This window comes from Castor canadensis, chromosome 11 (assembly GCF_047511655.1).
Source record: "Castor canadensis chromosome 11, mCasCan1.hap1v2, whole genome shotgun sequence".
Lineage (NCBI taxonomy): Eukaryota > Metazoa > Chordata > Mammalia > Rodentia > Castoridae > Castor > Castor canadensis.
Genome location: NC_133396.1, coordinates 21,330,785 through 21,352,618, shown reverse-complemented (window position 1 = coordinate 21,352,618; position 21,834 = coordinate 21,330,785). Strand labels below are relative to the sequence as shown.

General features: G+C 38.7%; 1 protein-coding gene across 8 annotated transcripts in view; it reads left to right on the top strand.

The window, feature by feature from the left end:
* The first annotated feature begins 35 nt into the window (after window positions 1-35).
* The window catches only part of Brca1 (BRCA1 DNA repair associated), a 72,313-nt gene continuing 50,514 nt past the window's right edge, over window positions 36-21,834 (top strand). For 3 of the 8 annotated variants that reach the window (XM_074045795.1, XM_074045796.1, XM_074045794.1), the window contains exons 1-6: window positions 37-244; window positions 1,501-1,586; window positions 10,506-10,559; window positions 19,430-19,507; window positions 20,891-20,979; window positions 21,653-21,792. In XM_074045795.1, the coding sequence (XP_073901896.1) occupies window positions 1,507-1,586; window positions 10,506-10,559; window positions 19,430-19,507; window positions 20,891-20,979; window positions 21,653-21,792 (441 nt within the window). In that variant the 5' untranslated portion in view covers window positions 37-244; window positions 1,501-1,506. Of the gene's footprint in view, window positions 245-1,500; window positions 1,587-10,505; window positions 10,560-19,429; window positions 19,508-20,890; window positions 20,980-21,652; window positions 21,793-21,834 lie in introns of all 8 variants that reach the window. The other 5 variants (XM_074045797.1, XM_074045800.1, XM_074045798.1 and 2 more) reach the window with 5 other exon arrangements.

The window sequence follows — 21,834 nt, the reverse complement described above, 5'->3', positions numbered from 1 at the left end:
GCGACGAAAGACTCTCGCCTCTTAGGCACCACCCTTCCGCTAACGTGTCTTGATCTTGTATTCTGAGAGGTTATTGCTTAACGGTAGCGCCCGGTTTCCGTGGCGACAGAAAGCGCGGGAATTACGGATAAACTGTAATTGCGACTGCGCGGCGGAGACTTTCTGGACCCAGTAGCGTCTGGGGTCTTCTTAGAAAACTGGGTTCCTGCGCCTGGGAAGCCCGGACGTTTTGCTCTGGGCAAAGGTGGGAGAGCCTTGGGGAAGGGAGAGGGGCCCAAAGGTCGTCTAATGAGAAGCGGGAAGCTAGTGTAGATAGAAAGGTTCCCCCCAAAAGACAAAAAAAAAAAAAAAAAAAGCAAAAGAGAGCAAGGTAGGTGTTTCTCGAGCTGGAGGATGTGGGAGATGGAACCTGAATGGCCCTGGGAAGGTTTGTGTTCACTGGGTGGGGCGGGGGGACTTTGGGGGATAAGGAAGAGTGTGCTCGAGCGGGAATTCTGGTTATAGGATGTTTCCTTAAAGGGAACAGCATGAATATTAAGAATACTAGCTGGTAAATGAGAGAAGGGGACCTTGAGGAAGAAGAGGGGAGCAAGAATGTGTCTATCAAGAAAATGTGTGTGAAAGAGAACCTTTAAGAGCTAGATCCAGGTGCGTTTTTCAGAAAAGACTACAGGCAAGTAAGTACATAGAGGGGCATCAGTAGTAACAGATGCTGTTGGCAGGGACGCTTTTGAGAAAAAAAGATTTTTTTACTTTTGCGGTTTGGAGTTTGAATTCAGGCACTCCACCAGCCCTTTTTTTTGTGATGGACTTTTTCTTTTTTTTTTTTTTTTATTATTCATATGTGCATACAAGGCTTGGGTCATTTCTTCCCCCTGCCCCCACCCCCTCCCTTACCACCCACTCCCCACCTTGTGATGGACTTTTTCGAGAGAGGGTCTCAATAACTATTTCCCTGGGGTGGCCTCAAACCGCAATATCTAACTCCTGAGTAGCTAGGATTACAGGCTTGAGCCACCAGCGCCCAAGGAGGGAGGATCTTGAGATGAGGGCAGGCCATGGGTAAACGTTGGCTAGTGTTGATATTGTCTTTGTTTTTAAAGGACTAGGGTCTCTTTATGTTGCCCAGGCTGGCCTCTGAAATCCTGGCTTCAAGCGATCCTTCTGCCTCTGTTTCTCCACGCCCTGGTTGGTTTGATTGGTTTTGGATTTAAGCAAGAAAAAGAAAACAGCCAGGAGAAAGCCTACACTTTCTAATTCTAATCCTGAATTTATCTTTTTTAGAAATTATATATAAGGACTGGGGCCATGGCTCAAGTGGTAGAGTGCTTGACTAGTAAGCACAAGGCCCTGAGTTCAAACCTCCATATCACCAAAAAAAAAAAATCACTAGATGGAGGAATTAAAAGAAATATACATATAAGCTGCTGTATTTAAAAGCCTGTTAAAGTGATTTATTTAGATGTTTTAAAATTTATATGTTAATGTTTGTTGCAACAGAAAGAAATGGATTTATCTGCAGATCACATTGACGAAGTACAAAATGTCCTTAATGCTATGCAGAAAATCTTAGAGTGTCCAATCTGGTAAGTCAGCAAAAGTTTATTCATTCGGGATTCTACCTTATATGAGTAACTTCCAAGCAAATGAGTAGAACTGAACTTATGTAATAGAGAGTAACATATAATAAACCTTAAGATCAGGCTGCTAAAGTTTCTTCTTGTCTTACCTCAAGAACTTTTGCTTCTGTTTTTTTCTTTTCCAGTACTGGAGATTTAATTCAGGGCCTCAGCTTCCTAGGCAAGTGTTCTATCACTTGGTTCTACACCCTTAGTCCCAAAGAGCCTGAAAAACAAAAGTGTTCTGTTTTTCTTCACTCAGCTTCCCTCCTCACAGCCCCTTTCTTTCCCAGTCTGTTTTTTTGTTTTTTTTTTTTTTTCCTTTCCCAGTTTGGATACTACATACTGTGGATTGAATCTGGTTTGGATTAAGTGCTCTTAGACTTTTTTCTTCCAGCTCTAAAACCAGTTTGATTACTTGGAATTGACTTAGTTAATAATGGCAAAATAAAATCACAAATGTCTTGTCTCTGTGGGGATAGGTCTTAAGAGAACCATTCAAAGAATCTGGCCCTGTACATTTAAATAAGAATATTGAAGGGACAGCAGTAGTTTACGCCTGTAATCCTAGCTACTTGGGAGGCTGAGATCAGAAGGATCTAGGCCAGCCCTGGCAAATAGTTCATGAGACCCCCCATCTCCAAAATAACCAGAACAAAATGGACTGGAGGTGTGGCTCAAATGATAGAGTGCCTGCCTTACAAATTTGAAGTCCTGAGTTCAAACCCCAGTCCCACCAAAAAAAAAAGAATACTGTAAGGCATCAAAAACTTTAAGTAATTTTCAGTGAGATTTTGTTTTTCTCCATATAATAAAGAGAGGAATGGACTATTTTTCTTCACTGAAGTATTTACACACAGTGAAATGAGATCTTAAAGAGTGTGCAGAGCAATAATGTTTTTTATTTTTTTGGTGGCACTGGGTTTTGAACTCTGGGCTTCACACTTGCTAGGCAGATGCTCTTAGTGCTGGAGCCACTTCACCAGCCCTTTTTTTGTGATTGGTTTTTTCAAGATAGGGTCTCATTGAGAAAGCCCTTTGAACATCAACTTAAATGTTAATAATGAAAGGACTGTAAAATAGGTACAGTGTGTGTGTGTGGTACTAATGAAAGGGGGAAGTGTGAATGAAGGAGATAAAGGTGAGGGTCTATGGTTGATGGACTTCATACACCTATATGAAATAGAACAAAGAAACCTCATGCAGTTGCTTTAAGTGGGGCTGGGAAGAGGTTGAAGAAGAGAGATGATGGCAGAAAGGTAACTAATGTACAATATAAGCCTAATTGGAATTGTCATTATGAATCTTCCACTGTATAACGAGTATATCCTAATAAAAAATTTTTATTAAAAAAAAAATAAGGTCTCTCTCACTATTTGCCCTGGGCTGGCTCAAGCCTGTTATTCTCCTGATCTCTGCCTCCTGAGTAGCTAGGATTACAGGCATAACCCACAGGTGCCCGGCAAAATGAGCTTTTTTAAATAAAACAAGACCTGTAAGGGCTCTACCACCTGAGCGAAGTATAATGTTTTTTTGGCAGTACTTGAGTTTGAGCTCAGGGCTTCACACTAGGGCTAGGCAGGTGCTCTACTACTTGAGCCACACACGCAGCCTAAAAGTAGTGAATTTTGACAGATGTGTGTATCTATGTAACCCAATCCTTGATAAAGATATAGAACATTTCCATCTCCCCATCCCCCAGCAAATTCCCTTATGTATATTCAGGAGTTCTTAACTTGCAGACCCTCTAGGACCATTGGAGGTTAGTATTTTTTTGTGTGTAATTTTTTAAAAATGCATTTAAAAGCATATTCAGGGCTGGAGGTTATAGTTCAATAAAAGAACACTTGCCTAGCATGATTTAGGTCCTCCAGCCCTGCAAAAAAAAAAAAAAGTAAATAAAAGTATTACTCTGAGAAAAAGGTCTGTGGCAAAGCAAAGGTTAAGAATCCCAGTCATTAGGTGATCTCTACAGTTTCTCTTAAATCTACAAAATAAGTGAAAATCCAACCTCAGACTTTCTCGATATAAAGCCAGAAAGGAAAAATTATTGCCTTCTCTCTCCTCTCCTATTTTCCACTCAAATAGGCAACTCGACTCTTTAACTAGTCTTAAGATATGTGATATATTCTCTTGCCTCTTCCTCTGAGCTGTTATATTCCTTTTCCTTTGCCTAGACAATTGCATGACTTGAAAATGTTGATTCATATTACACCCTTTCAAAGGGGCATCTCTAGACAACCCTATTTAAAATTGCAATACTCCCAACACACTCCATATCCCTCTTTCCTGCTGTTTTTGTTGGGAGGACTGGGAATTGAACTTTGAACTCAGGACCTTCTGCTTGCTAGGCAGGCATTCTGCCACTTGAGCTGCATTTCCTGATGCAAAATGGTAGTTTGAGGCTTTTTTGGGGAGGGGGAGGGAATGGGAGTTCATACTTAGGAGGCAGGTGCTGTATAATTTGATGTGCAGTATAATTTGCTCATCCTTTTTCTTTACCCAAGAGAATATAAACTCCATGAGGATATAAGTTTTGTTTGTATTTAGAATAGTACCTAGGATATAGTAGTCACTCAATAAACTAAATTAACTGATAAACTAAATTTTGCTGCACTGGAGCTTGAACTCAGGGCCTTATGCTTGCAAGGCTTGCTAGCCAGGTGTTCTACCACTTGAGCCACTCTGCCAGCCCTTTTTTGTGATGGCTTTTTTGAGATAGGGTCTTGAAAACTATTTGAACAATCTGGCTTCGAACTGAGATCCTATTGATCTCTGATTCCTGAACAGCTAGGATTTCAGATGTGAGCCACTGGTGCCCAGCTTAAATTGGTTCTTTGATAGTTTATTATTTATTTATTTATTTATGTGATAAAGCTCGAACCCAGAGCTTATTGTATGCTAAGCGTGTGCTCTACCACTGAGCTACATCCATGAGCTACACCCAGCTTCATTTTTTTTTTTTTTTTTTGTCAGTACTAGGGGTTGAACTCACGGCCTTGCACTTGCTAGGCAAGAACTCTACCACTGTGCCACACTGCCAGCCCCCAGTTACCCTCCCCCCTACCCAAATAGCCCAGCTGGTGGCTAGCCTTGTGACCAGTGACGGCACTGCAGAGTGTCCCCAATTTTTTTTTTTAATGGTAACAGTTATTAGTTGGCAACATTCAAAGAATAAATTAAAAAGTTGCCCCTTTTGCCTCTTTACCCTCAATGAGGGAGGGTAAATTTGCCTTTGTGAAAGTTGTTTTTCGTGTTTGGAGTCAAGTAAATAAGATTAAGGAAAATGCAAGTTGTGCCTTTCAGAGAGATATAAGATTTATAAGTAACCATCTTTTCTATCCCTCATCATATCAGCCAAACAAAACCAAGAGCTAAAGGAGATTTGTACCCTAATTTATGAAATACAGAACCAGGGAAGCAGGAAATAACACTGTAGGAAGAAGATTGCTTTGAAAAGCCCAAAACTTACTTATAATTACAGAGTGATCAAAAAGTCTTCCATAATGTGATATTTGGGTCCATTTATTTTACATTCCCATGGGACTCAGTCATTAAAAACAGAAATGTTCTTTCTCATTCTGGAAAATTAAACCATCAATTAAAAATTTATATACTTAAAAACTAAAGATGCAAGAATGAAAGTTACTGATAAATTTTTATTTTTGGTTGACTATTCTGCATTTTCCAGTTTCTTACTGTGCTTTGCTGGTTTTTTTTTTTTGTTTTTTTTTTTTTTAATATGGAACACTTCTCCGTGTCCTTCCAATTTTTGTATATGTGCTGTCTTGATAAATGATTACTGATTGTGACTAGAAACAATGTTAGTTGTGATGACTTTAGGGTAGATCTTCAGTTCTTTTAGGTCTCTTGAGTTAAAATTCCTTTCGTTGGCCTCTTGGTGGTTATTTTATTAGTATTATTATTTGTAGTACTGGGGATTGAACCCAGGGCCTTGTGCTTGTAAATGTTCTATCACTTGAACTATGTCCCCAGCCCTATTTTTGTTTGTTTTTGTTTTGAGTCAGAGTGTTGAACTGTTGATCTTCCTGCTTCCACCTTTCGGAGTAGCTGGGATTGCAGATGTAAGCCACCAAGCCTGCCTGATTGGTGGTTGTGCATAGCTGTTTTGGTTTGGTTTGGAGTTTGTTAAAGACAGGATCTTACTGAACTCCTGGGCTCGTGATTCTCTTAGTTCAGCCTCCAAAGTAGCTGGGACTGCAGGCCTGCACCACTATTCATGGCTGGTGGTTATTTATAATAATTGATTATTCTTTCTAACTTTTTACACATAACTATATAAAATATTTTGCTTTTAGAAGAATTTGCTAAAATATGTACTATGATGGCTTCTTGTTTTTTGAAATCTAAACCTAGCTTCTTTTTCTAGTAACTTATCCTGTTGGAAGTTCAAAATATAAATATGCACTAGGCTCAAAATATTGCCTGGTATGAAAAGTGTTTAAATATTTGAATCACTTTTATAGTAGACATTTACTCTCATCAGGACCTAGAAAAGGAACATTTAAATTTTTTTCCTTTTCACTCCTATTCCATCTTCACGCTCTTCCTTCAACAGTCATCACCTTTTCACATATTGGAGTTTTCATCTGTTCAAAGTTTGTGTTTACAGTGTGTTTGTATAGCTTAGATTATAATTACCATACTGCAATATAATTATTTCAGAATTGAATCAGTGGTGAGAATGAAAGCCATCTGGTATCATAGCTAAATCCAGTTTCTCTTTTACTAAGAATTTCTTTGATAGCTAGCTTGTCTCAGATAGTGATTTGATAGCACATGGGCGTTCTCTTTGTTGGGATTGTTTTTATTCTAGTAATAATCCCAGAAGACTGCCAGGTGGGTGACTGAAGGAAACTGAAGTTCAGGTGGAATGCTTGGCCCAGTTTACTCTTAATAAAAAAGAAAACTGCGTACACTGCTGGTGGGAATGTAAACTAGTATAACCACTCTGGAAAAACATATGGAGGCTTCTTAAAAATCTAAACATAGATCTACCATATGATCCAGCAATACCACTCTTGGGGATATACCCAAAAGAATGTGACACAGGTTACTCCAAAAGCACTTGCATATCCATGTTTATTGCAGCACTATTCACAATAGCCAAGTTATGGAAACAGCCAAGATGCCCCACTACTGACAAATGGATTAAGAAAATGTATTTTTACACAATGGAATTTTATGCAGCCATGAAGAAGAATGAAATCTTATCATTAGCAAGTAAATGGATGGAACTGGAGAACATCATTCTGAGTGAGGTTAGCCTGGCCCAAAAGACCAAAAATCGTATGTTCTCCCTCATATACGGACATTAGATCAAAGGCAAACACAACAAGGGGATTGGACTTTGATCACATGATAAAGTGAGAGCACACAAGGGAGGTATGAGGATAGGTAAGACACCCAAAAAACTAGATAGCATTTGTTGCCCACAATGCAGAGAAACTAATGCAGATACTTTAAAGCAACTGAGGCCAATAGGAGAAGGGGACCAGGAACTAGAGAAAAGGTTAGTTTGAGAAGAATTAATTTAGAAGGTAACACATCTACAGGAAAGCAATGCGAGTCAACTCCCTGTATAGCTATCCTTATCTCAACTAGCAAAAACCCTTGTTCCTTCCTATTATTGCTTATACTCTCTTCAACAAAATTAGAGATAAGGGCAAAATAGTTTCTGCCTGGTATTGAGGGGGAAGGGGGGAAGAGGGAGGAGGTGGGGGCGTTAAGGGAGGGGGCTGGGGGGAAGTGGGGAGAAATGACCCAAACATTGCATGCACATATGAATAAAAGAAAATAAAAAAAATTAAAAAAAACTGGTAGTGGAAACCAAGCCTTCTGACTTAGTCCAGCGTTTGTCTTTCCATTGCTCTGTGCTGCATCAGAAGCCCCATGATTACAAGAGTTGTATTACCAAACCCTTCAAAAGAAGGCTATTCTTGTGATCTAGCTTTTCTTGTGATCCTTTTCTAAAGTTAAACATGTAATGAACAGAACGGATCACCATACTCAGCTTATTTGTTGAACTAACTTTCCTCTGGCTGGCCTCAAACTGCAAGCCTCTCCAGTAGCTGGGTTATTTTTATCTGTTCTTGTTTATTTTTCTTATCAACTTGTCTACCACAACCAGAATGTAAGCTCTATGACGGCAGGCTTTATTTTGTTTACTACTGTATTTCCAGCTCCAACAAATGGTGCTTGTATGTGGCAGATGCTTAGTGAATATTTGTTACTTTGCTAAATGAATGAATCTCAGAAAGGCCTTGGGACTCTGTGATAGACAGATAGGGATGTGAATTTCCTTTAATGAGTATTTGCTACACTGTTTTGTTTTGTTTTTGACAGTATGGGAGTTTGAACTAAATGCCTCAAGCTTGTGCACGCACTCTACCAGCTCTATTACACTGTCTTTACAAAATAATGAGAAACTGAACATTTTGATGCTACTGCAGTGGTGTAATAAATACCTATATGGTGTTTTTGCTAAAAAAAAAATGAACCTAAATTTGATTGAGTCTATAAGTTTAATTTACAGGAAACAAAGAGGGTAAGGAACATATTAAAGCACACCATGGCGGGGCACTGGTGGCTCACGCCTGTAATCCTAGCTAGCTACTCAGGAGGCAGAGATCAGGATGATTGCGGTTCGAAGCCAGCCTGGGCAATTTGTTCTCGAGACCCTATCTAGAAAAATGCCATCACAAAAAATAAGAGCCGATGGATTGACTTAAGGTGTAGGCCCTGAGTGCAAGCCCTAGTACCACCAAAAAAACAAAAAAGGAAAAAGAAACCCCAAAAATCACACCATGGGGGTTCAATGGACAAAATCCAGAATGTGAGAAATTCTGTAGGCCACATGTTCTAGTTTTTTAAAATAAAAGACAGGAAAACTAGATTAAGACACTTGAGACATAAGAAAAAGTAATTGTGCATTTTGTTTGGATCATGATTTAAGCATATCTAACTATTTCATACAATTTTTATGGCACAAAAATGAGGCAAATTGGAACATTAGTTGTGTATTAGAAAGTATGGCCGGGTGCTGGTGGCTCACGCCTATAAGTCTAGCTACTGAGGAGGTAGAGATCAGAAGGATCGAGGTTTGAAGCCAGCCCTGGACAAATAGTTGGGGAGTCCCTATCTCGAAAAAACCCATCACAAAAACTGGCTAGACAAGTGACTCAAGTGCTAAGAGCACCTGCCTAGCAAGAGGCCCGGAATTCAAACCCTATTGTTGACAAAAAAAAGATGGTGTTAAAGCACTTACTAATTTTTTAGGAATAATAATAGCTTCATGGTTATACTAAAAAAAGTCTTTTAAGTATATAGTTTAAATATTTATGTACTTATATAAATATATAAGATATGTATTTGCATAAATATTTATTTGTATATCTATAGTATGCCTGGAATTTGTTTTATTTCTTCTTTTTCTTTTTCTTTTTTTTTGCAGTGCTGGGGATTGAACCCAGGGCCTCACACATGCTAGACAAGTACTTTACCACTGAGCTACACCCCTAGCCCTGGGATTTGTTTAAAAATAATCAGGTGGTCTAGATTGAATGAAACAAGAGTGTCCATCTGCTTTTTTGGTTTTTGTTTTATTTTGTAGTACTAGAAATTGAACTCAGGGCCTTGAGCTTATTTAGGCAGGCACCACACCACTTGAGCCATGCCCCCAGTCTGCCATTTGTTGGTAGTTGTTTGAAACTAGATGATGGTACATGCAGTTCATTTTACTATTTTATTTGTGTAAATGCTTGAACTTGCCCATATTCCATAAAAAAAAAAGTTATCCGGACACTGGTGACTCACGCCTATAATCCTAGTTACTCAGGAGGCAGAGATCAGGAGGACTGTGGTTTGAAGCCAGCCTGGGCAAATACTTCATGAAACTCTATCTGGAAAAACCAATCACAGAAAAAGTCTGGTAGAGTGGTTCAAGGTGTAGGCCCTGAGTTCAAACTCCAGTCCAAACAAAAGAAAAAAAAAAAAAAGACATGGAGGCTCACACTGAAATTTTAGCTACTTGGGAGGTTGAGATTGGGAAAACTGGTTCAAATCCAACCTGGGCAAATAGGTCACAAGACTCATCTCAACCAATCGCTGGGTGCAGTGGCCTGTGCCTGTCATCCCAAACTGAGCGAGAAGCCTAGATCAGAAGGATTGTGGTGCCAGGTCAGCCAGGGCAAACAGTGAGAGCTCATCTCAACAGAAAAATGCTGGGCATAGTGGTACACACCTGTTACCAAAGGGACAGTGGGAAGCTTAAAATAGGAGGACTGTTGTCCAGGCCCACAGAGGCAAAAAGTGAGACCCTGTCTCCAAAATAAGCAGAAAAAAAGGACTGGAGGCATAGCTCAACTGGTAGAACACCTACCTTGAAAGCTGGAAACCCTGAATCTAAACCCCAGTATCACCAAAGAAAAAAGCTTTTGGGGTTTAAATAAGCTATAGAATGAACACTCAAAATGATACCTCCAAAAAAAAGGGCATCGATGGAAATAATTAATATGAAGTATTATCAGCTAATGATTTTCTTTGTCGGTTCCAGGGCCTTGAACAGGCTAGGCAAGTACTCTGTCAGGGAGCTACATCTCCAGTTCAGCTAATCTTTTAAATACTAATTGTACTATAGAACATTGAAGGGATCAGTATAATTCTGTGGTGGTATCTGAAAGTTCAGTGAGGGTAAGGATCAGATTTTTTTCTGCTGTGTTCTTAGCTCCTAGCCCAAAAAACATTTAATACTTTACTTGGTTATAGCAGCTTAAAGTTGAACTGCTCTATTAAAATTATATCTATTTTTAGAAAAATTATTGAGCCTCATTTTTTCTTCCCCCCTCCCCCAACTTATTCTTCTAGTCTGGAATTGATCAAAGAACCTGTTTCCACGAAGTGTGACCACATATTTTGCAAGTAAGTTTGGATGTTTCTTGTGAATCCATTATATTTTGTGCTTATTCTTTTTTTTTCCTGAAATTTTATTTTATGATTTTTTTGGTTAATCATATATTAATAATACAAGCGAATTTCCTTGTGATAATTCCATACATATGTACAGTATACCAGTATAAGAAATTCACTTCCTGCGTTATTTTGTTTCTTTCTTTTTTTTTTTTTTTTTTTTTTAATGGTACTGGGGTTTGAACTCAGGGCATTATGTTTGCTTGCAGGTTCTCTACCACTCCACTAGTTCTTCCTCCTGCATTATATTCTCATTCCCCTACACTTATTCTTTATAACACAGGGGAACACTGAACTTTATAGAAGCTTTAGCTTCTTTAGTTAAGTGACAACAACAAAAAATTCCGAGTTATTTATTCTTCTTCAGAGAATACTTACAAAGTCATCATAAATTGGTTGTAGCCTAGTTCTTGGTAAAGTATTGACATAGTTTATCTGTTTATAAAAAGTGACTTAGAACCACCAAACAGCTCTTTAGTTTTTGTGTCTATGGGTGAAACCAAACTGTAAGCAGTTGTGAAATAAGCAACTTTTCTCTCCTCTGTATATGTCTCTGCTTTCCCCTTTCTAAGGTTCAATGTTTTGGCTGCTTTGTGATCCTTGTGAAGATAGGAGGGGATCTGGTGTCAGTTCATATTTAGGCTGAAAATCATTCATGCAAATGATTCAGGTTATTCATTTAGCCTTCCATAGCTTTAGGTTCTATCCACAGAGTCAACCAACCATAGGTTGAAGATATTCAGGTAAAAAATTGTATCTGCGCTGAACATGTGCAGATCTTTTCTTTTCATTCTCTAAGCAGTAGTATAGCTATTTACATAGCACTTACACTGTATTAGGTATTATAAGTAATTAGAGATGATTTAAAGTATAGGGAGGTTGTACTTGTATGCAAATACTGTATCATTTCATAAGGCACTTGAGCATCTGAAGACTTTGGTATCTATGGGCAGTATTGGAACAAATTCTCCCCCATACTGAGGGATGACTATATTTACATATTTAAGGATCTTTCCCTTTGAAATGAAAATATTTGTTTCTTAATGGGAGAATTTCAGGAAAAAAAAAGTAGAGTAGGTAATTTAGTGGAACAAGGGGACTTTCTGCTTTCCCTGAAAGTCTGTTGTATTTAAAACTATGGGCATGTACTTTTTCTGAGAAGACCATAATTTTCATCAATCTTAGAATGTTTCCATAACCTAAAAAAGGGAACAGCTGCTGCTTTAAGGATAATGAGTGCTGGCTGAAACTGCAGGAAACCTGTTCCCTTTGGAGGGATACCCTCTGATACACAAGTCTGCCAGCTGGCTGGTGTCTTCTTCCTTTTGAATTCTGTTATCTTCTCATTCTTCTGTCCCAACAAGGATCCAGAAGCCCATTCCCACTACCTTACTCCTTTCCCATATCATCACACTGGTTTAGATCTGTTCCCAACGGTTCCCTTATGATTCTTCAGCTCATTCTTTCTGACCATGTACCAGGACAATATAGCTTTATTACTGACCTGCTTTAAGAATTTTATGCTTCTGGGCTGGAGGTTTGGCTCAGTGGTACAGTGCCTGCCTGGCAAGTATGAGGCAAAGAAAATAAAGTCACAGTATTTAAAAGATTACAGATAGCTAAAGATTAAGCATTTATTTATTTATTATTTAGCATGGTGGGGATCAAACCCATAGCCCCCTGCATACTAGGCCAGCACTTTACCACGGAGCCACATCACCAGGCCTAAAGATTAACCTTTTAAATGCTGGGACTTTGGCTGTTTCTCAGTGAGAATCTTTTTGATAAGTACTCTATGCTTACCTGTCACTTAGTAATGAATACTGAATATATTTATAGTGAGTTAAGGAAAGATTAAATTAGGGGCCGGGGTAAAGGTCAATGGTAGAGCATGTGCTTAGAATTCAGGAGGTCCTGAGTTCAATTGCCAGGACAAAAGGAAGGAAGGAAGGGAGGGATTAAAGAAAGGAAATATTACATGATAGTTACTTTGAGAGCTTCTGGAAGAATGTAATTATATGCAAAGGAAATAACGAAAATAACAAAAGTATGAAGAGAAGAAAATAGAATATGTCCAGGAAAAAGAAACTAACTTTGCATGTGTTCACAGGATTTGTGTTTGTAGAGGAAGGAACCTTCAGAGAGGAAAAGACATAAGAAAATGTGCAAGAGGAGGCACAAGTGTTTGGAAATGGAAAATGGATATAAGAAGGAGAGGTGGTTGTTACTCATAAACAGTAATAAGTGAAAAAGAGTAATTCTACAGAAAGATTCTGGGGGGCTGGTGAGGGAAGTTAAGGTAGTTGAGTTCAGTAATGTTGAAAGTAAAGCCAGCTGTTGAGATTGAGAAGGTTAGAGTCGGCAACTGGGAGGGAGTGAGAAAGACTTACAGCTCCTAATATGGAGAATGTGATAGACAGTAAGAGAACCAGCCATATTTCAAATTGTGTTTTCAATGATATACTAGTTGGATGTGGTTTGAATGTGTCCTCTGAGGCTTCATGTGTTGAAGTTTCAATTCTCATTGTGAGCTATTAAGAGGGTGGAAACTTAATCTGACTGCAGTGTTTACAGGTGGGACCTGTGGAAGGTTTAGGCAAGGTCTTTAGGGTGGAGTCTTCATGATTGAATACTTGCAGCTTTATCAGAAGAGAAGCACCAAGGGCCACACACAAGTGCTCCTTGTTTCTCGTCAGATAATCCCCTGTGCTGCCCCAGGATTCTGCCAGCAGACAGGCCAGCAGATGCCTTGAGCCTCCTAACCTGCAAGCTAAGTAAACTTCTTTCCCTTATTAGGTTACCCAGGCTCATATATTTTGTTTCATTAATGCAGAATAGACTAATACAATGCCTATATACACATCAACTTTTTCACAAGTATCTCTGCTATTATACCTTCATAATCTGTATAATACCTTGATCTATATGATAAGAAAGCTGGGGAAATACCCCCAAGCATCATTTGTATTTTCTCTGGATGAACTGTAATTGATAAAAATAAAACTGCTGGCTAGAAAATGGTGGTGCACACCTGTAATCTCAGCACTCAGGAGATGGAGGCAGGAAGATCACAAGTTAGAGGCCAGCCTGGGCTACATAGCAAGTCCTTGTCTCAAAAAAAAGCCCCAAAATAAATAAATAAAGCAGCTTTTTTGACTTGAGCGAGCCTGTAGTACTGAAATCTTTTAAGATATATACCAAGAAGACAATAGTACCAATCTGGGAAAAAATTACCTAAGACATCCATGGATTGGTTTGAAGTTTCTAAATAATAAATAAAATGTGTAATACCTTTTAGAAGATCTAGACTGCATTGTCCAAAGAGTCATACGAGTCATAAATGTAACTTAAAGTTTTTAGTAGTAACATTTTTTAAAGTAAAAAGAAGTCAGGCACTGGTGGCTCACGCCTGTAATCCTAGCTACTTGGGAAGCAGGGATCAGGAGGATTGTGGTTCAAGGTCAGCACTGGCAAAAAGTGGGAACCTATCTCAAAAATACCCAACACAAAAAAAGGATTGGCAGAGTGGCTCAAGTGGGAAGCACTAGGCCCTGAGTTCAAACCCCAGTACTGCCAAAAAAAAAAAAAAATGAAAGAAAAGAAATAGGTAAAAGAATATAATCAATGTAAAAAATATTAATGAAAAAGAAAAAAACAGCAAAAAAAGAAATATGAATGAGCTATTTGACCTTTTTTTTTTTTTTAACTAAGTCTGTGTTATGTTTTGGATATAAAGTTCCCCCGCCACCAAAAAAAAAAAGACTCATGGGTTAAGACTTGATCCCCAGCTGGTAAAAGCCAGTCATTGACAGGTGATTGGGTCATGAAGCTCTGACCCAATCAATGAATTAATCCACTGATGGAGCCATAATTTGTTGGCATTACTGGGAGGTGATAAACTTCCAGGGGTGGAACCTAATTGGAGGAACTAGGTCATGAGGGTGTGTCCTTGGGGATTGTATTTTGTGCTAGGGTTCTCTCGCTGGCTCATTCACTTACTCTCTCACTCTTGTCACTCAGTAGATCTCACTGTGTTGCCCCAGCTATTTCCAACTCCTCGGTTCAAGTGATCTTCCTTCCTCAGCCTCCTGAGTGCTGGGACTACCCAAGACATTCTTAAATACATTAAGGTTTGAGAGCCAGTGTTTTGGATTGATGGCCTTCATATATATTTTTTGATGCACAGGAAGATGGACCAGACCAGGGTAGTTAAGGTGTAAAAACCAGATAGACCAAGTAAGGCAAGTTATGGGTTCCGACTATGGACATCCAGATGAGTGATGAGTTGGTGTTAGGCAGATTTGATGTCTAGGTGCATTAGATCATGATACCAGGGAATTCTGGAATCTAGTAACTGGTGTGGTGTGTCAGAGAAATTCAGAAATGCACAAGAGATGGACTATCGAGCAAATATGTTGAACATTGTCTCTCAGGAACCTAGTAGCAAAAAATGAGCAGAAGTGCAGGATGGTGGTTATAAGAGAAGAAAAATAGGAGGAATCTAACCACAGAAGGTAGAGGGTTAGGGTATGATTCTTATCTATAGAAGGCAAGAGCCTTGACTCAATGGACTGGGATATCAAGCAAAAAATGTAGGCAGAATCTCCCAGTAGAAGAGCTCAACATAGATGCTTAATTATTGAAACAATAGTACAAACGAGGTTTGATGAAGAAAATAAAACTTTAAGCCAGGTGTGGTGACTCAAGTCTGTTATCCTTGCTACTTGGGAGGTGATTTGGAGGATCACAGCTAGAGGCTAGCAAGAGCAAAAAGTACGTGAGACCCTATCTCAATCCAATAAAAAGCTTGGCATATTGGCACTCCTCCTGTTATTCCAGCTAGGAGAAGAAGCCTAAATAGAAAGATCATGATCCCAGGCCAGCCCAGGCCATGAATGCAAGGCAAGGTCCTATCTCAAAAGTAACCAAAGCAAAAAGGGCTGAGGGCTTGGCTAGCATGGTAGAGCACCTGCCTAGCAAGCATTCAAGACCTGAACCCTGAGTTCAAGCTTCAGTACTGCCCAAAGAGGAAAGAAAAAAACAATACAAAACAGTGCCTTATTGTTAAGTGACAAGGTTTGATGATGATGTGACCAGTAACATAAATGAATGCTGCTGTGCCAAGCTTTGGATCTCTGTGTATCTGCATTTCCTTTCCTACAGGCTATTTTGGTCCATAATCTTAGCTGTGCTAGCAGGGAAGATGCAGAGATAGGGATCCAGAACACCCAAAATAATCATATGTAGCCGAAAATCAACCTGACTTTATTTTCCTAGACTCAGAACTATTAATTTACTACTCCCTGCCACCACAGACTTGGATAAGCATTAGCAAATTAAGATGGGATTCCACAGCATTGTTAAACTGCTTGGGGTACAGATGTTCCCAAAAATGAGTACTCTGAGAAACCCCCAGAATCGGTTTGTGGAACTGTGATTTACTGACTGTTTTCTATAGAAATTTTCTATTTCTATCAAATGCTTTGCCATTTCTTTAAGTTTCAAGCTTTAACAGTCCAAAAAGGCAAAAACTTGCCTCAGACCTTTTCACGGAGAGCCTCATGTAGAACTTAATGTATGTGTTGTCCTTAATTGGTGTACCACATAGACTCCCCAGAGCTCTAAAACAGAACTTAATGAATTCTTCTCCTAAGTCCTGAAAGATATGCCAATGTTCCATTGATCCATCTCATTTTCCTTAGCTCAATCTTTTCAAATAATGTACAAAGTCATTTTCTTTTTTGAGTTTAGTTAAACCTTTATGTTCCTTTATGCATTCTTTTCCTTGCATCAATAAAGATTAGAATCTCTGTCTTAGTTGACTTCTGCATAACTAGCTCCCCTGTATTATTTATATAATTGTTGTATAGGCTGTAATACGATATAGCTTAGCTTGTCACTGTGCTGTATTCTGCAGTACATTCCCCTCCTGTGAATTGTTCAATCGCACTATCATTTGTCAGGGTAATACATTGTTGCCTCCCTGACCCATTGTACTAAAGTGCAGGTAGAATTCCTACGTTCTCAAGTGATGGTAGCCTCACTCTTGCTAGGCAGGCACTCTACCACTTGAGCCACTCTGCCAGCCCTACCCTATGTCTTTAAAGTATATTAATGTGCATTGCAGGTAGCCTTTTAGCCTTTTTATCCCTCCCCACCTTTTTCTGTGCTGGGGATTAAATCCAGGGCCTCACACATGCTTGTGCTCTACCACTGAGCTATTCTCCACCTCCTTGAAGATAACTTTTTTTTTTGGTGGGACTGGGGTTCATGCTTGGAACTACTGTTGAACAACACTTCCCGTTCATTTTGCTCTAGTTACTTTGGAGATGGGGGTCTCTTGAACTATTTGCCCTGGCTAGCCTTGAACCTGATCCTCCTGATCCCAGTCTCCCAAGTAGCTAGGATTACAGACATGAGTTATTGTGTCCAGATTGAGGGTAATTTTTGATAACCTCGTTTTCAAAGCTATAGTGTCAAAGTGCAGCATGGTAGTTGAAGTATCTATATAAGTGAAGAAGGACCCCTGAGTCTCCTTCACCATTCCTACCTGCATGCACTTTCTGTCTCTCTTTTTTTTTTTTTTTTTGCGGTACTGGGACTTGAACTCAGGACCGACACCTGGGGGCACTCCACCAGCCCTTTTTTGTGAAGGGTTTGTTTTGTTGTTGTTGTTGTTGTTGTTTTTGAGATAGGGGTCTCATAAACTATTTGCCTGGACTGGCTTTGAACTGTGATCCTCCTGATCTCTGCCTGCTGAGTAGCTAGGATTACAGGCATGAGCTACTGGCACCTGGCTTGCATGCACTTTCTATAGTCTGAAGATCAAGGACTTAGCTTCAGTTCAGTCCTGAATTCAATATCACCTTCATCATCTGCTTACTGTGTGATCTGGGATGAGTCTTTACTATAAAACAAAAATAATACTTCAGCTGAGTGCCAGTGACTCATATTTGAAATTCCAGCTTCTCAGGAGGCAGAGATCAGGAGGATTGTATTTTGAAGCCAACCCGGGCAAATAGTTTATGAGACCCTATTTCAAAATAACCTTTTACAAAAACAGGGTTGGTGGAGTGACTCAAATAGTAGAACCTCTGCCTACCAAGCATGGGGCCCTGAGTTCAAACCCCAGTACCACCAGAAAAAGAAATAATAATTCTTCAGGGTTTTTGCATGGATGAAGAGGGCAATAATGTGGGTTAGGTAGCTAAGTGGTAGAGCACTTGCTCAGCTAGCTTCCATCCCCTGCACTGCAAAAATAAATAAATAAATAAAAAAGAGGGCAATGCATGTTAAAGAAACTGACCAAGAAAAAGTGCTCTCCAAATGTCTGTTGACTTTTCAGCTCCCTTAATCTTTTCTTTCTTGGCTCTCTTCAGTGTCAGTGTCTGTTGTTTCCTCTGTACCCAGTCACGCCCTCTCCAGAATATTATGTCCTTTAAAATGGCAGAGATTTTATCTTGCTTGTCCACTGAATCCCTTCCATCTAGAACAACACCAGGCATGTAATAAATACTGGTTATACGAGTGAATCACTGCCTTTAATTATCACCACTGCTATGCATTGCTAGTCTATGAGCCTTTGAGTTTGTTTTTGGGTGTGGAGTGAGATAAGACATTCTTTTACATATGGATATCCAGTTGTCCCAGTATCATTTGGTTAAAATAATTATTTTCCCATTTAATTGTCTTGGCATCATTGTTGAAAATCAATTAATCATAGACATATATATGATCTTATTTATAGACTCTAAAATAATTTTTTTGGGCAGTACAGTAAACCCACCTTATTTGTGGCTTTATTGCAGGCACTTTTGACCATACCTGGTCCAAAACAATTAATTAATTTTTTAAAAATCAAAAGAAATTTGAAAAACAAAATAATTTAAATTCCCATGCTCAGTTGATGCAGAGAAGCTCTCAGTCAGTCCCTCATTATTGTCAGTTGTGTTTAAGTGATAAAGTGAAAACTTTCTTTTTTTCTTTCTTTTTTTTTTTTTTTTTTTGTGAGTACTGGGGGTTTGAACTCAGGGCCTCATGCTTGCTAGGCAGACACTTACCACTTGAGCCACTCCACCAGCCCATTTTCAGATTTTTTGAAAGGTGAGATGTCTTTAGTGGAAATTGGGCAGTTATAAGAAAAATGAATGAAGTATCCACAGTAACAGTATTGACCTTTTTGCATCCTCAGCATTTGCAGTTTTTCTTCAACAGCTGTCTCCTTGAAGCCACAGACCCTCAGATACCAAGGGTCTACCGTACTGGGGTCTGAACTCAGGGTCTCATGCTTGCTAGGCAGGTGCTCCACCACTTGAACCACTCCACCAACCCGAGTTTTTGTTTTTATATGTATTTATTTAGTTAGTTAATTTGCTGTGCTGGGGATCAAACACAGAGCCTGTGCATGCTAGGCAAGTGCTAGACCACTGAGCTAGCCTCAGATGATGTGTTTTCAAGCTAATTATAATCATTTTGCTTGAACTGTTTAGCTACTTATGTCTGATTATGCTGCATGAAATAATTATGAGTATATTATTAAATATGCCATATTAACTTTTGAATTAGTTTATTTGATCATAATAGTAAGCCATATGCAGGTACATTCAGTTTTCCAAGATCATTTCTTAAGTTGTTTGGTTTCTGCTTATGCAGCACCTAAAAACAATTATAGAAAACCACTGGTTGTAATTCATCTGTTACTATCTTTTAAATGACTCAAGGACAGTTGTGAGATTATCTTTTCATGGCTATTTGCCTTTTGAGTGTTCTTCCTACAAAAGAAAGTAACTTGAATTGTTCTTTTCTTTCTTTATAATTTATAGATTTTGTATGCTGAAACTTCTCAACCAGAAGAAAGGGCCTTCACGGTGTCCTTTGTGTAAGAATGATATAACCAAAAGGTATATAATTTGTGTAATCATGGTAGGTTGGGAAGCAACCTACAATGGCAGGAAGAAGTAGAAATTCTTTAATAATATAGCTGTGCTCCTATGAAACCATTCATCAGTAGAAAAATGTATAAAAATGTCTTTAGCAGAGTAAATTATTTCTAAAGTTATTTTCCTTAAAGTTTTATGAGACATCTGCCTTATATATGTATTAGCAACTTAATGCTTTTTTCTCCCATCCAAATACTAACCAGGCCTAACTTCCAATATCAAATGAAACAGGGTTGCAAACAGGATATCATGACCATAAACAATGTATTGCCTTTATCTAAGGCTTCTGAATAATGCAAGAACTCACAGTCTTATCTAAAATAGCGCTGTACTACCCTGACCCAATTGTTAATCCTGCTTTTATTTTTTCATTGCTTTGACTTCTATTTACCTACACACAGTGTATTTATACATTGTGTGTTATTCCTACCACAGTGTAAGTTCTACTAGGGCATTGATTTTTGTCCCTCTCAAGCAATACTGTTTCTCCAATGTCTGGTACAGAGAGGCACTCAGATATTTAAAGGAATAAATTATATTTTCCTTCCAATTTCCTAACCCAAATTTCTCTTTTAAAATTGATATCAATCTACTTTCAAAGTGATGTAGTCATAATTTGGTGGAAATGCCTGGGAAGGAGAGCTAGTAGTGAGAGATTGGGTAGGGTTTGGATGGTAAGAATAGTGAATTCTCAGCTGGTACAGTGGCTCCTGCCTGTAATCCGAGTCACTCAGGAGACAGAGATCTGGAGGATTGCAATTCAAGGCCAGATCCTGCAAAAAGTTTTCGAGACCCCATCTCAACCAATAAAAGCTGTGCATGGTGGCATGTGTCTGTCTTCCTACCTAAGCAAGAAGAATAAATAGGAGGATTGCATTCCAGGCCGCCCCAGCAAAAACACAAGACCCTATTAGAAAATAACTAAAGCAAAAGGGCTAGGGTATGACTCAAGTGGTAGAGCCCCTGCCTAGCAAGCACAAGACCCTGAGTTCAAACCCCAGTACCACCACCACACACACAAAAAAAAAAGAATAGTAAGTTCTCTATGCAGTGGATGTGTATCTATTATAGATTCAGGGTAGCATTATGCTAGGTAGTTTTAGGCTTTTGGTGGACTTACATGAATACCAAAAAATTATTAAAAAAAAAATACTGCTACACAGTTTATTCTGATATCAATGATATAGTGATTAGTGTAGTGTTACTAATAGTTCTTTGAATATGGATTTTCTACTATGACTGTAGTAGAAACTGTTATAATCTATTTGTTTACATATTTCCTTATTTTAATGTCCTTAAAAGCTGATAATCACTTGCTAATTATGTCTCTCAATTTAATTTCAGAAGTCTACAAGAAAGTACAAGATTTAGTCAACTTGTTGAAGAGCTATTGAAAATCATTCATGCTTTTGAGCTTGACACAGGATTGCAGTGTAAGTGTTGCATAGCCCCAGAGGCAGTGCTCAAGTGGCTGTCCAGAAAAACTCAGGAGGTTCTCACTATTTTTTTTCCTTGAATAAGTGATAGGACCTTTTGGTCTAAGTTAATTTAGCTTTGCATCTTCAATCTATATTTTAAATCACTTCCATCAGCCTTACACCGTATTCTATCAATCCTAAAATGCACATCTTTCAGATCTTAACATCTATGAAATAGGGAGTGTTTTATCATCAGTGGTGTGCCATTGTTTAATTCGTTGTTTTCTTTAGTGATAAAATGATACATCACGCATTGTTGTCTTAGATTCAGTATTAATAGGCAAGTTTATTAGTTACAAGGTGGAAAAAAAATAACCTTGATAGTCTCTGTATTTATTTGTTTGTGTTAGGAGTAGAATTTCCAAAGTTGATTTTTTTAAAATTATAGGTAACTTTGATGCATTACCCTTTTTTTTTTTTTTTTAATGGAGTACAGGAGTGGCTGAGACACTTTCACTGTGTAGTCCAAGTTGGCCTCAAACTCGAAATCCTGCCTCAATCTCCTGAGTGTGGGATTATAGGAGTGCCCCACCATACGTGGCAGTGTACTATCTTAACACAATGGCTAGCAAACACAGGGTTTTTCTGTTTCTTTAATGAAATTTAATATACTTTTTTAATTTCACAGTTGCAAATAATTATAACTTTTCAAAAAAGGAAAATAACTCTCCTGAACATTTAAAGGAGGAGGTTTCTATCATCCAAAGTATGGGCTACCGAAATCGTGCCAAAAGACTTCGGCAGAGTGAACCAGAAAATCCTTCCATGGTAAAGCCATTTTCATTTCTTCTGGCAGCATCTCTTTATTAA